A 14,218-nucleotide genomic window follows, 5' to 3' on the forward strand; every position below is an offset into this window, starting at 1 on the left:
TCTTTCTGTTCAAGCTGGCATGGGCATGATTCAAGATGTCATTTCAAAAATTAGAAATGCAGTTTCTTTTTTCATGCTTCAAGATCAAGACTTCAAGAATTTAAAGAACTATGTATAAATCATGGTAAACGTTTTAAAAAATTTAAACTTGATGTAATTACTCGTTGGAACTCAACATATAGCATGATACATGATGCATACCCATATAAAAACTTATTAAGTGCATATATTAATGATCGTGGATTAGGCTTTACATTGACTGAAATTGATTGGAATAAAGAAAAAAATTTGGAAGATTTTTTGCTTAGTTTTTATAATGCTACTAATGTTCTTTCTGGTATTTATTATCCAACTTCATGTTCAATTTTACAACAAGCATATATGATTAGTCAAAAATTTGTAGAACATAAATATGATGATGTTTTAATGCTTATTATTGAACAAATGGAATCTAAATGGAATGAGTATTGGGACAAGATATGTCCTATGCATAACTTAGCTGCTGTATTTGATCCAAGAGTTAAATTGAATGGCGTACTAATTTTACTTGATGCATATTGTGAAAATATGATTCAAAATCCTGAACCTGCTAAAATTGAGGTAAAACAACTTCTTTATGATATTTATGCTATATATGATGAAAAAATTCGTGGATCTAGATTCTCCATACAAAGCTCTATTTCTTCTTCTAGTAGTTCTCGTTCGTCATCTATTTTTTCATTCATTGCACAGAGAAAACACATACATGCTTCAAGTTCATCTTCATCTTCTTCATCTTTAAGTAGTGAACTAGAATTTTATTTACGAAATGATCTTCAGTCTGCATATGATGAAAATCAAATAGAGAGTCTAGATGTATTATCTTGGTGGAAGAGTGTTAAAAATCAATATCGTGTTATGTCTGCAATTGCACGCGATATTTTAGTTGTACCGATGTCCACAGTAGCATCGGAATCCGCTTTTAGTGCAGGTCGGCGTGTTCTTGACGAAAAGAGAAGTAGGATGACTGGCGAAATGGTTGAGATGCTTCTCTGCTTCAAAGATTGGTTGGATGCTGAGGTGAAACTTCAAGATAAATGTGGACATGATATAACATCCTCTGATGATGATGATACAAACACTACTGAATAGTGAATACTGATGATTAGTAAGATTTTGATCATTTATTTTTATTTCTTAATTTTTTATAATTGTACATTTTTATTTTTTTAATTGTTAAAGTGAGTCATCTCTATTTTTTCTCCTTTCTTATTGTATTCTGGAGGTCAGACCAAGGTCCAAACCTCCCTTCATGTACCATTTTGATTTAAATTAATAAACTGGTAGGGGTCTATGCCAAACCCCCACCATTAAGGTGACTTTATATTAATAAATTCTTAGTTCTCAATATTTATTAATTTATTAAAAAAATTTAATTCCCATTTATTTTAAGGAGGACGAGCCGTGCCTGGCCCGGCCCAGGCCCGGTTCAGGCCCTTATGGGCCGTTCCGGGCTGGTTCGCGGGCCATGCCATGCTTGGCCCACGAATCGTGCCAGCCCAGGCCCTTATGGGCTGTGCCGGGCTGGCTCGCGGGCCGTGCTGTGCTTGGCCCACGAATCGTGCCAGCCCAGGCCCTTATGGGCCGTGCCGGGCTCAGCCCGCGGGCCAGGAATTCGTAACCCAGCCCGACCCCCTTTTATGGGCCGTGCTAGGCACGGCCTGTTACTGTAGCAACCCGCTTCGTGCCGAGCCGGGCCGGGCCGCCCATCTCTACCCTGAATGCATCTAAGGGGGCGTTTGGTAACCCCAGCAGGATCACCACGGTGATCTAAGATCCCTGGTGATTCGAATACTGGAGTGATTTGATCCCTAGTGATCTAAGATCAATGTGTTTGGTAGGCTATGGTCCAGTGATTAAAAATCCCTGGGTATCCATGAGTAACTTGTTTGGTATGGTACGGGGATCCAAGATCACCGACCACATAATATCACAAATACCCCCGATATACCTTAGATGGATTTTTTATGTATTTTTAATTCTCATGAATCAAAAATATAAGTTAATATGCTAAATTGTTACAACATTGTTCTTTTTATTCTATTAAGACTACCATGACTCGGCCTAATTACCAAAAATTTGTAGTCGTTTTAAAGTCAAGTTTCTTTCCACTTGCTCATCATTTTTCATTTTTATTTATTTATTTATTTATTTATTTCTTTTTTTCCTTTCTTTTCTTTTTTCTTTTTTCTTTTCCTTTCTTTTCTTTTCTTTTCTTTTTTTTCCTTTCTTTTCTTTTTTTCTTTTTTTTTCCTTCCTTTTCTTTCTTTTTCTTTCCTTTTCTTTTTCTTTCCTTTTCTTTTCTTCCCTTCTTCCTGTTTCTTCCCGAAGCTTCTCCTCTTCTTTCTTCTTTTTGTTTCTCCTCTTCTCCTCCAATTCTTCTTCTCTTCTCCTTCTTCTTTCCAGAACTCCTTCCGACTTCTTCTCCTTCTTTCTTTCTTCTCCTTTCTTCTTCCACGAAGGAAGGAAGGCGAGCTCGGGAGGGAGGCTAGCGGGAGCCCACCCCATCGTGGGGAGCACAGGAAGGGCCTCCGACCGAGGATCGGCGGCGCTACGGCCATGGATCCACCGGTAAGTGGCCATTCCCTCCTCCTTCGTCTCTTCTTTTTCTTCTTTTTTTATTCTTCTTTTCTTCTTCCTCTTCTTTCTTCTTCTTTCCTCTTATCCTTTTTCTTCTTGTTTTTTTTTCTTCTTTTCCTTTCCCGATTCATCAGATCTCCCCTCTTTTCCCATGAAGCAAGGGGGAGATCTCCCTGTCAGATCGCTCGGGAGGAGCTGGGCCGAGGCCGACGATGCCCGCGACCGGCTAGCAGCGCCCGCGGGACGGCTGCGGTGAAGGATAGTTTGGTCAACATCAGATCACCTCGCTTCGGTGATGTTGGAAACCCGTCCTCAAGGACGGGTATCCGATCACTGGACTGGACGGTGATCTAAAAAGTGGGGTGATCCGATATCACCGCCACGTAGGATTACTAAGATGAAACCAAACACGGTGATTTTATCACTTCATCCGGATCACCCTTGATCCTGGGCTTATCACCCCATACCAAACGCCCCCTAAGTGTTGGGGTTGGGAAATTCTAGCGTGTTTGAGTTGGACCTGGATTGGCTTGGATAGACTCCGATTTGTTCCGGTCCTGCGGGTCTGGGCCGGGTCTCTAGACTTTTATAACCTCCGCCTCAAACTCTGGGCACCCCCAACGACCAAAACCCTGGGCTCTTCTTCTCTGGTGTGTTCGAGAGGGCATGGCAAGCGACAAACCCAGCGGAAGCGCCGCCGCCGCCGCCGCCGCCGAGAGCGACGAGGAGATAGGTCTCTCCTCGGAAGAGGTCTGGGAAGGAAACACTGTCGGAGCCCTGTTACTCTCCAAACCCTCGAACTATTTCCTTTCCGAATCTTCTAATCATCTTCTTCTTTCCATGGCCAGGTGGAGGAGGAGGAGCAGGAGTTGGAGCGGGAGCTCGCCGACGTGCCCTTCGAGGAGCTGCTGAAGGCCCGGGCCGATGGCTCCCACATCTCCCGCCCCCCCAAGTCCGCCCCCAACTCGAAGCCCGGCCGCGCCAACAAGAACAGGTTCCCGGGACTTTTTAGATTTTGTTGTTGATTTGAAACTTCTTGTGTTTTACTTTCTTCTTGGTGATGAGTATTGCTGTGTGGTTTATGATTGGGAAGGCCGATGGAGGTGAGCAGCAAGGTGCGTATGGGGAGGTTTAGGGAGGTCATCCAGGCGCCCAAAAGGGTGAGTTTTTTTTTTCTTTTTTTTTTTTAAAAAAAATTAGTTTAATCTGTTTGTTGTTATATATGTATTCTGGATCTCCTTTAGAGGTAGATTGAAAAGGAGACAAATTTATGCTTTCTGGTATGGATGTTTGATCTGGGTGTCGATATGGTTTCTGGGTATCTTGTATTTGACAATGAATTTTAGATATATGATTATCGGATTGGTTTGAGATTAAGAAAACCATGTTATCTCGCCAATAAATTAAGAAACAGTATGATTTTAAGAGAGCATGAGGAGATGGGTATGTTCTTGTATCTGATACTAACTTTGAGATATACGATCGTGTGAATGGTATGGGATAAGGAACTTTGGTTTCCTAGCAATAAATTAACAAATAATTTTAAGGGGAATGTCACTTTTAGCTTATGGCTGTGCTTTTATTTTTCTTGTTATCTTATAATATTCTTTCTTTATTTTCTGAAGGAGGTAGTTTTGTCAGCCACCTTCTATAGCTTTCTAGGCTATTTGAAGGATATAGTTGTGGATTCGCATTTTTGGGTAGTTAATTTGTTTGTGGTTGCAAACTGCAAACAGAACTAAAGGATGTTTGCTAACTTTGACAGGCAAAGTGATTGCATGCTTGATGCTTCTTGTAGCAACTAAGTACGTTCTACATGATTAAGATGAAGGTGCCTTGTTGCTGATAGCTCAAGCCTGCTCTACTTCAAATGTTTCTTTGATCTTATATGTTGCCCTAACATTGTCTTGCTGTGCTTTTCATGGTAGTGGCATGTCCTTGGATCAGCTAATTAATTGACCTTAGCTAATATATCTTTGCTAAACGAACCAAAAGAAGCAACCAAGACAGCATGAAACCTCATTATTTGTCAAATTCAAATCCTGCTTTACAAGATGTTTTGAGGTAGCCAGTAGTGGTGCTTTTGCTAATAATAGCCATGTGTTGCAGCAAAATCTTATCTTCCTGGTTGATTGCCCCACCTAACAGATGATGAGATTCTTGATTGATTTGATCGAATTTTCAAAAATTTATTAAGCACTTGCAGATGCAACTATGAATTGTATCTGGGATATTAACTTTAAAAATAAGGTGCTATTTGCATTGCTGATGCATTGGTTCAACTTATTCCGACACTTGTGGATAAACACCTCATTTGTGAACTTTCAGCTTCATGAGGGTAGTAAGGCAGATTGCAACCTTGGTCTTGCGCTTTCAGCTTCACAATGGTGGTAATGCAGACTGCAACCTTGATCTTGGGCCTCTATTGCTATTTCTACTCATCATTCTCCAATCTTACTTTGAACCGATTTTCATCATGCACAGTCTCATTGGGCAACTGTCTTCCTTGAGCTAAGGGGCCTTTCTTAGGTGGCTGCATGTGTATAGCCTTGATAGGGTCCCATGATTGTAAGGTTGTGACCAAGGTCCGCCATACCGATGTACTGGTGGGCATCGATACCGATTCGGTATCTGTTAACTGGCCAATAGAGCAGCGAAGTCCGTGTATGCGAAAAACAAACGTGTGGAAGCATTAAATGCCACTCTGTGGCATTAAATGGCCCATGCGGGGCAACCCGTGTGGGCGCGTTGCCCCGCTGGAAACCGCGTGCGGGCGTGATTTCCTGCGGGGGAATCGGCCGCAGTTGCGGTTTTCTGTGCGGGGAATCACGTGCAGACGCGAGCTGGGCGCGCGATTCTCTGCTCGCGCCCGCGCGGACACAGTTTCGAGCGCGGGGAACCGGGCGCGGTTCCTAGCTTGGGAAACTACGTGCGAGCGTGGTTTCTAGCTCACGCCTGTGCGGGCGCGGCGGCCCGGTCTGCACCGATACAAAGGTGGAACCATTTTTTAAGGCTGTACCGGACCGGTCAGAGGCTAAACCGGCCAATACGGGCCAGTTCAGCAGACCATCGTTGTGACATGGCTCTTATATTAGTGACCAGTCTTGGCTATGATTTCTAACCTTCTGCTGAACTTTATAATTTCATCCAACACATTAATAGAGAAGTTAGCAACTTAAATGATATCTTCGTAAAGGATGGGCAAGGATGCCATTGTTAATGATTGTTGTTATGACACCCTTGTCCCCTTATCTTAATTTTAGTCGGGCTTCTTTTTTTAATTACAACTTATAAATCTGCATGAATTAAGTCCTCGACTGTTTGATCTAGTTTTCTGAATTTCTAATTTTATAATTTGGTGTTCTTTTCATCGTCTAGAGCCACCTTTTACAAAATGTCTAAAATAACTTTTAATGCCATGTCTGCTATCCATCACATGTGAAAATGCTTTTTCATTATATACTTTTTTTTAGTGAATAGTCGTTAGTCCGGATGGTTGGTGGAACTGTCCTGAACCGGGCTGTTCAGGGAGGACCAAGTCGTATCGGCGATGGACCGGTACGGTTCCGGCAACTGAAACGAAAAGCAGTTGATGGAGAGGGAGAAGGAGAAGAAAAGAAAGGAAAATAGAGAGAGAGAGAGAGAGAGAGAGAGAGAACGGGGGAGGGAGGGAGGGAGAGAGAAAAGAAGAGAGATTGTCGTGGAGGTTGGCGAGCTCGTTGGCCCTCCGCCGGCCTTCCTTCTCTCTTCCTCCCTTTCTCCCCTTTCTCTCTCTCTCTTTTTCTTTCTCCCGTTCTCTCTCTCCCTCGCCTCCTCTACTATGTTTGTACTGATCCGGCATAGAACGATATGGGGGCATACCGACCCGTGCTGCCGGACAACCGGTCCGAGCCCTGATTCCGGCACAACAGACCTTGGTGCAGATTATGGTTGGTGTTGATTTTTAGTTTTGCGTTTGTTGCTTTGTATATGATCATAGATGCTACATTAAGAATTCTTTCTCTTCTAATATATTGGAAATATATTTTGATCATGATTTTAGGGAAAACATATCCTAGATATGAATATATGCTAGTGATAGATCAATGTCAGTGAAGATAACATTTTCTTTATATATATATATATATATATATATATCCCTATATATATATACCTATATATACCTATATATATATACCTATATATATGTATACCTATATATATATACCTATATATATGTATACCTATATATATTTATACCTATATATATGTATACCTATATATATTTATACCTATATATATATATATACCTATATACCTATATACCTATATACCTATATATATGTATACCTATATATATGTATACCTATATATATGTATACCTATATATATTTATACCTATATATATATATATACCTATATATATAGGTATCCACATGGGTCAATAGTGCATATAATTTACTTGAATATTCACAGCTGTATTATTGTCTTCACATTTACACTCTTTCTGTTTTCCAACTCTCTTCCAGGTTGTAAGAGATCCACGGTTTGAATCATTATGTGGAACTCTTGATACAGAAGGGTAAGCTTTTCCCCTTAGTTCCTTCAGTTTTTGTTGTAAATGTGGCTTTTACATCAGATGCTAAATGACATATGCTATTGCTTTTGATGCATAGCTCAAAAAGTTCTTTAGGCTCATCCAAGGTTCATTCATTATTTAATCAACATGTGCAGCCACCAGGCTGAGAACTTTTATCTGTATCTTCATGCATTTATCTCTCAGACCGTTCAGGCTCCATTCTAATGAAACGACAATGAGTAAAGGGGTTAAAAAAAAGAAGTTGTCCATTTTGTTTGTTTAAAAAGAATAGATGAGTGGGGTATCTGATGCTTAAGGTTTTGCACCCACCTTTTTGGATAGTGCAGAAAATGTGACCAGATGGCTGCTGTAGAGCTACTTTAAGAACTTGTATAAGTAGCTGAAGCAGTGGATGTTAAACAAAACCCATTAGTAAGATACATGTACTGATTTTAAACCTATCCTCTTTTCCCTTTGAGCTCATCATAATTTTGTCCATTCGGACCTACCTTAGCGTCTTCTGTTGTTCAAGGAGCACTTAGTTTTAACACTTTCGCAGTGGCCCGACTATGGGTTGCTCACTAACTTTCTCAACCAGTAATCCTATCTCATTGGCAAGAAGCCAACCATCGCCGATCTTCAGGACACAGCTCAACGCCCTGAAGAGGACTTTCAAGCCTTTTTGTTTCCACAACTGGCTGTTTGCCTGATGTTAGGGATTATTGTGCCTCTTTTTTTTTTTATATAATTCAGCTGTTGATTTTATGCCTTCTCTTGAATCGTATAGTAGAAAATCAATAGTTGGTGATTATGAGAAGTGATCATCTTCTATAATCTAACTTTATGCCACATGTTAGATGCTATCTCTGTTTGCACCTATCTAAACTGTATCTGAATGTCCACGGGACTTTCTTATGCCTTTTTCTTGTTCAAGTAGTACATATTATTCTATTTTCCACATTTTCATGTCCATTTCTTCCTATTTCTTTGTTTGTCATATTTGAACTTTGAACTCAATTAAGCTGCTCAAGCATAAAGTCTTTCCTTGTTTCTAATGTCAAAGATTTGGATGGAGCATCATTCATAAAGCTCACTCCATTTACTGTTATAGGGCTCTGCAGTTTGGATATATTTTTGCTCTAAACTTTGCGATCGTCAATATATTGAATCAAGTAACTGACAGGACACAATCTGAGAAATGAAAAGCCATTAAACCTAATATTTTCTGCACTCAATGAAATGTTCTCTTTTCTTTTTTCCTTATGATAGATTGTGTTTCCATTTCATCTTACATTTTCTGCCCATTGGTAAGTATAAAAGTATCTGCATGATTTTTCTTTTTTCAAAGAATGTCATCCCATGTCACAAAAGAGGGGATGATATAGTTGGTTCAAGCCCTATAATACAGTTGGGCCCCCTTTTTGGTGCTCTTTTTGGGGTACCTGTATAATTTAATCTTAAACAGATCAAGTTTTCAGTTATGCTGTTGTATTTTCTTCTTCTTGTGATTTAATATGCATTTATTTCCTCCTAGAACATGTGCTAATGTTTTTATGCTTCACTTTTTTGGTTGGAAGCCAGGTTTAGAAAGAGATACAATTTTCTGTTTGAGGTTGAACTTCCTGCTGAAAAAGAGGTGATTCTTCTTTTAGTATACATGTTATGATGTTAGATGCCTTGACTAAAGGAAGTTCTGAATTATTATAATTTTTAGCTGCAATTGACAATGTTGGATGTCTACAGAAGCTTCAGAAGTTGATTAAGAAGTCAAAAGACCCAAATGTTATTGAGGAGTTGAAGAACCATATCTCTTGGATAGTAAGTCTTACATTTAGAAATCTTACCTACAGAAAATCCGTTTTATTGGTTTCCTTATTATTGCCCTTATATTTCCTCGATGCTTGTACTATTGGTGAGAACTAAATGAATGCATAAAATGCATGTTATGATATATGGATTGGTAAACTTATAGTGCTTTTTTATTAAATAAACATTGGCATTTTATGGTATATTTTCCCTTTGTTATATTAGTAACAAGGGTCGCAAAACCAGTGTTGGAGGATGTACTGGCCGGGACCGGTTTGGTACGGTATGGGTGTATATCGTACCGTTCCGGGGTGCATCGGAATAGGGAGAGAGAGGGGGAGGGGGAGAAGTGAAGAGAGGGAGAGGGAGGGGGAGAGGGAGAGAGAGAGGTAGGGGGGAGGAAGGGGGGAGAGGGCGAGGGAGGAGGAGATGCTTACTGATGACAGGTGAAGAAGAAACCTTAGGTAAGGGGGTGCGAGGCCTCCAAGAACTCCATTGGCTAGCATCGAAGCTGGGAGAGAGGCGCCGATGATGTCGAAGAGAGGAGGCAAGAGAGGCATTGAACTCTCTCAAACAAGAGAGAGGGAGCGAGTGAGAAAACGCTGGTTCAACACTTAGACGGAACGAATAGGGCTTTTATAAACGGGGTGGGAGGGTTCTTTAAACGAAACAACCCGAGCAGCTGAACCATCCTAGGCAGTGTTAGTACGGTTCAGTGTAGGCTGAATAACCTGGTTTGGATTGGTTCGACATTCCTTGATTAGCAATCTTACTAGCTATTAGAGCATTATTTATAATTGCATATATGGTCAAATGTCGAAGTGGAAATTATTCTATTTAGAATGCTGAAAGTAAACATATTGTTAGATTCTTCTCTTCAATATATGTCCAATGGTTTCTGAGGTCTTTGGATATATGCCCTTTTCTGTTTGGCACCTACAATGTCTGCAAGTTGATGATTTTTGTTTCTTAGCTGTACAAAACCTTAGGAGCAGGAGTTGTGAAAACGCATGAGACATGCTCAAATATATAGAACCACAGAGTACCCTTACCAATGAGTAAACATTAAGATACAAGGCTTATATTTTGGTTTCAAAATGCATTATGACCAAAGATCCCAATACTGTACAAATGAATAGCCAGTCAAGTGATTTGAAAGAATGATCCTTTACGAAAGGATGATAGAAAGCTGCAATGAGGTGTATTGAATATTTGGTGGTCCTATAGGAGGAAGATGGGAAGCCCCTAAAATGAATAAAATTAAAGTTAGTACTAACTCAAATCACATCTATTACGCTTAGTGAAAGAAATTTACTTGGAAAGTGGTTGGAGGATATGCAAGACAATCAAAATTCTCCAAAATCTAGAGAGAATGAAACTAGCACTTATTCAGATACTGTTGTATGAAGAATGTAATGAGAATCTGAAAGCAACATGAAGGTGAACCAATGATCGTTACATCAGAATGGATATTTCGGGCTACAATTACCAAATTAGGCATTTATGAGTTTGGCAGGGGACCAAATCCTAGTGATCTCACAAATGACTGAAGTAGATATTAGGAGGCAACCATAATTACCTAAAGGTGATCAGATTTGAATATCTTATGGGCAAGTCTGGCCAAGGCATGACAACTAAAATGGCAGCTTGAAGACCTCCAATGGTGGAGATCTCCATGGAATTTGCTAAATCTCATAGTTTACCTTTGAATGATGTCATTGGATGGCTATATTGAGCTTAAGCTATAATTGTTGCGCTCTGCTGTTCTGTATTGGGCATAAAGTGTCACTTTTTTTAAACAATACAGGGCACTATGGTGCATGTACAGAACTATGCACATTTATATATGTATGTACTAACTAGAATTCAGTACGCATGATCCACATGGACTCCTAAAGGAAGAATATTTGATGAATGGATTTGATTAGAGGGGGAACATTTAATGGATGACCATTATCAGAGGTGGAAGAGAATGGATGATAGGAGAAAGAGAAGGACAAACATGGCTCTCCAGACCTGCATTGTATGGGGGCATGAGACCCAGAAGTCAAGAAGAAAAGTGGTTATGACGCCATGTGTACATGGCTGCACTCTGAGACTCTTTTCTTTCTTTCTTTTTAGAGAAAACGGCGCACCATTACCACCATGTCATGTATGGAGAGATCGATATATAAACTTGTCTAGTGTGAGTCTCACCATGGTGAGATTGGTGCATGGTTGACCAAATAGGCCCGATTTTTCTTTCTTCAACCACCATGCAAAGGCCTGGTTAATACATTGGTGTTTCATATCCCTTGTTTTAGTTGGAAGTTGAAACACTTACAAAGGAATTGGTTGATTATTAGATTTTGGTCCTCAATCATTTGCCTTCTAGTTTTCTGTCCATAGAAGTGAAGCTCATCCCATTGATTTGAGGCATCTTTTTTAATCACTGGCACTATAATGGTGTGGTGTAGTGGCTACATTATAATATTATAATACATTACTATAATCTCCCCTCTCTCACCCATAAACAATTTGTATATCGCAAATCAATTAGAAGATGATTCTTCTTCATACCAGTAATACTCCTTTGAACTATGGTGCTTTCAATGCAAGCATCTTGTAGTATATTTTGTAAGTGCAACAGCTTCATCTGGACATTCTCATTGTTTTTTGACTGGACAAGTCTAAATTTGTAATCATATCTACATATTTATGTATGTGAACAAGGAAACATATATACCATGCGTATGCATCTGCGTATGCACATATATTCAGATACATATATGGTATTTTTGTTTGCATGGATGTATGTCAGATCCTTCCTCATAGCTCTACTGCTTAAACTTTGGATGATATCTCCAAATTAACTTATCAGCATGGAATAATCATGTTTGATCCAATGTGGGGTTACGAAGATCTATTTAGGCAATCGTCTTTGTGATAACCATATGTCTTTTACTGGACCAAGCTTGTTTGACAGGAAGAAACCTGCGTGTTTGTCTTATTCGTTCTGTGAATGAAGTTAGATATCTGGATCAGATGGCTCTGGACATGCTGCTGGTCTTGGATTAAAATATTTGTTCGATCTGGATTCAGTTGTATTTGTGGTGACTGGATTCCGTAGATGTTTTATTTTTGAGATATCAAGGTCAAGCTATAGTCATGCTGCATCTGTTCTGTTCTCATTCCATTGTCAGTTAACTAGTGCAGATCTTGCTAAACCCAGTGTACAATTGATTTAAACGAGGTGTTTTAAATGATGTCAGATTTGCAATTGTTCATGGGCATGAATTAGTTTGTCCATCAAAGTAAAGCAAAATTCTAGAAGCTGGGTACATCGACTAAAGCTGATAAGCTATTTAAAAGTTCTAACCAATATAAATGGGAAGTAAAATAAGGTCTTAAGGAATAGTGATGCAACAATCATTGATGCAGGCTTTGGTCCTGCATCAAAATTGGCTTAAGTATTTGTAAATGGAACATTTGAAGATTAATGACTGTCACCGTCTCAATTGGATGTAGAAAAAAAACATTGCACGAGTAGTTAACCTTCGGGGCACATGCGATGCAAGAATGTTCTTTGATCTATTAGTATTTTTGAATTTGATGTTGCATTCAATTCTGCAACTATGTGAAGGGACGCTTTAGAAATCCTAAGTTGAGTAGGATTATTGTCTTATACTTATTTGATGGGTACTTCACTTCAACTTGAAACTGATGAAGTCTGTTAAACTGCTTGTCTTGTGGACATCATACCTTGTGATTAGATGTACTACAATATGCTGATCATCTATCAACACAATTTTACTTCTCCAGGATAAGCAGCTAAAGTCAGGCCCTCGTAAGAGTGCTGAATCTGGAATTCTATCCGAGCATATAAAGAAAGAAAGAGAAGCAGCAAAGCGAGGCAAACAGCCATATTATCTCAAAAAATGTCTGTCTACATACTCCCTTCTTTACATCTTGACACACAAAAAAGCCCAATCACTTGCACAGAAAAACACATGCATGCACACAAGCAAACTCAGTTCTGCATTGTCATACACATCTTGTGCATGTTCAAAATTTAACTTAATTTTTGTTGGGCAGCGGAAATTCGGAAGAGGAAGCTGATAAACAAGTATGATGAACTAAAGGTTTGTATCAGCCCATGAAACATGGTATAATTGATCTGTAACTAGTCTTTTTATTTTTTATTTTTCTTCATTCCTCTATTTGCTCCACAGGCAGAAGGAAAGCTTGACTCCTTCATTGAGAAGAGGAGGAAGAAGAATGCATCTAAAGATCATCGCTATATGCCTTACCGGAGATCAAATGATGGCTCACAACAATGAACTAGAGTACCTTTAGAGTTGAGGACAGTAATTTCCTTGTTCTATCTAAGCCGGATCTCAGATCGTCTCTCCTTAGTCTTTGTTGTTCCAATGGGTGGCTAATGTGAGGGCCTTGTTCACTGGGCTGTGGATTGAGGAGTCTGAAGGAGAGAGAAAGAAGACAATTATTTGCAGAAATACAAGCGAGCAACCTGTTTCTTATTGCATCTCTGTCTTTATACTGGGAAAATCGTATGCAAGCTAATTAGTCCTAGTGCTTGATATTTTGATCTGTACAAGTTAATTAGTTCAAATGCCTGATAAAAATGCAACATATATATTGATCTCTTTTTCTGCATGAAGATCGAAATCTCGGCTGCAAACATGTCATGCAAGCTAAATTTAGATTTGTTGTGCAAAGCATCAGATATTAAAACTTCTAGTTTTAGACGAAGGGAAAATCATCAGACAGTGATGGCCATGAGAAAAAATTATGGGCCAACAACATGTGGTTACCCTGGGAGCTAGGTTGGAGAGATCATCAAGAGGGATGAGGTAGTCTGTAGAGGGTCATTCATACTACAGCTCACATCTCTTATGATATGGTGATTGCATGAAGGGTTCAATGGTAGGGACAAGCCAACTACATTTAACTTGGTGGAGCATTAATTCTGGAGAAAGTCCTTTTCCTATCCGTACGATGACAGTGCTCATAATTTGTGGTCCTTGGAGGACTATCTCTACGAAATTTGTTGTGCAAATGCATAGCTAACTTTTGGTTTAAGAATACAGAATTCGGATCAACTGGGTTAAGTGCAGTAAAATGGAGGGAAGAAGGGAGGGTTAAACTATTCTATCGTTCCATGGGAGTAAGTTATTCTTGGATTTGTTGGGGAATATGGATTAGGAAAAGAAGGTGAAGCATTAATTATGCACC

At 39.5% G+C, this 14,218-nt stretch overlaps 1 protein-coding gene across 2 annotated transcripts; it reads left to right on the forward strand.

The window, feature by feature from the left end:
• The first annotated feature begins 2,378 nt into the window (after nucleotides 1-2,378).
• Nucleotides 2,379-13,643, forward strand: LOC103720773 (ribosomal RNA processing protein 36 homolog). Of its 2 annotated transcripts, XM_039115611.1 has the most exons (10): nucleotides 2,379-2,610; nucleotides 2,754-3,369; nucleotides 3,468-3,613; nucleotides 3,713-3,779; nucleotides 7,128-7,180; nucleotides 8,759-8,813; nucleotides 8,921-8,995; nucleotides 12,785-12,902; nucleotides 13,058-13,104; nucleotides 13,195-13,643. In XM_039115611.1, the coding sequence occupies exons 2-10, from the start codon at nucleotides 3,286-3,288 to the stop codon at nucleotides 13,300-13,302; spliced, it is 753 nt and encodes a 250-aa protein (XP_038971539.1). In that variant the 5' UTR covers nucleotides 2,379-2,610; nucleotides 2,754-3,285; the 3' UTR covers nucleotides 13,303-13,643. The 2 variants fall into 2 exon arrangements, with proteins under 2 accessions (XP_038971539.1, XP_038971540.1); XM_039115612.1 differs by lacking the exon at nucleotides 2,754-3,369 and having other exon boundaries at nucleotides 2,412-2,610.
• Nucleotides 13,644-14,218: the final 575 nt, after the last annotated feature.

This window comes from Phoenix dactylifera, chromosome 18, assembly GCF_009389715.1.
Source record: "Phoenix dactylifera cultivar Barhee BC4 chromosome 18, palm_55x_up_171113_PBpolish2nd_filt_p, whole genome shotgun sequence".
NCBI lineage: Eukaryota > Viridiplantae > Streptophyta > Magnoliopsida > Arecales > Arecaceae > Phoenix > Phoenix dactylifera.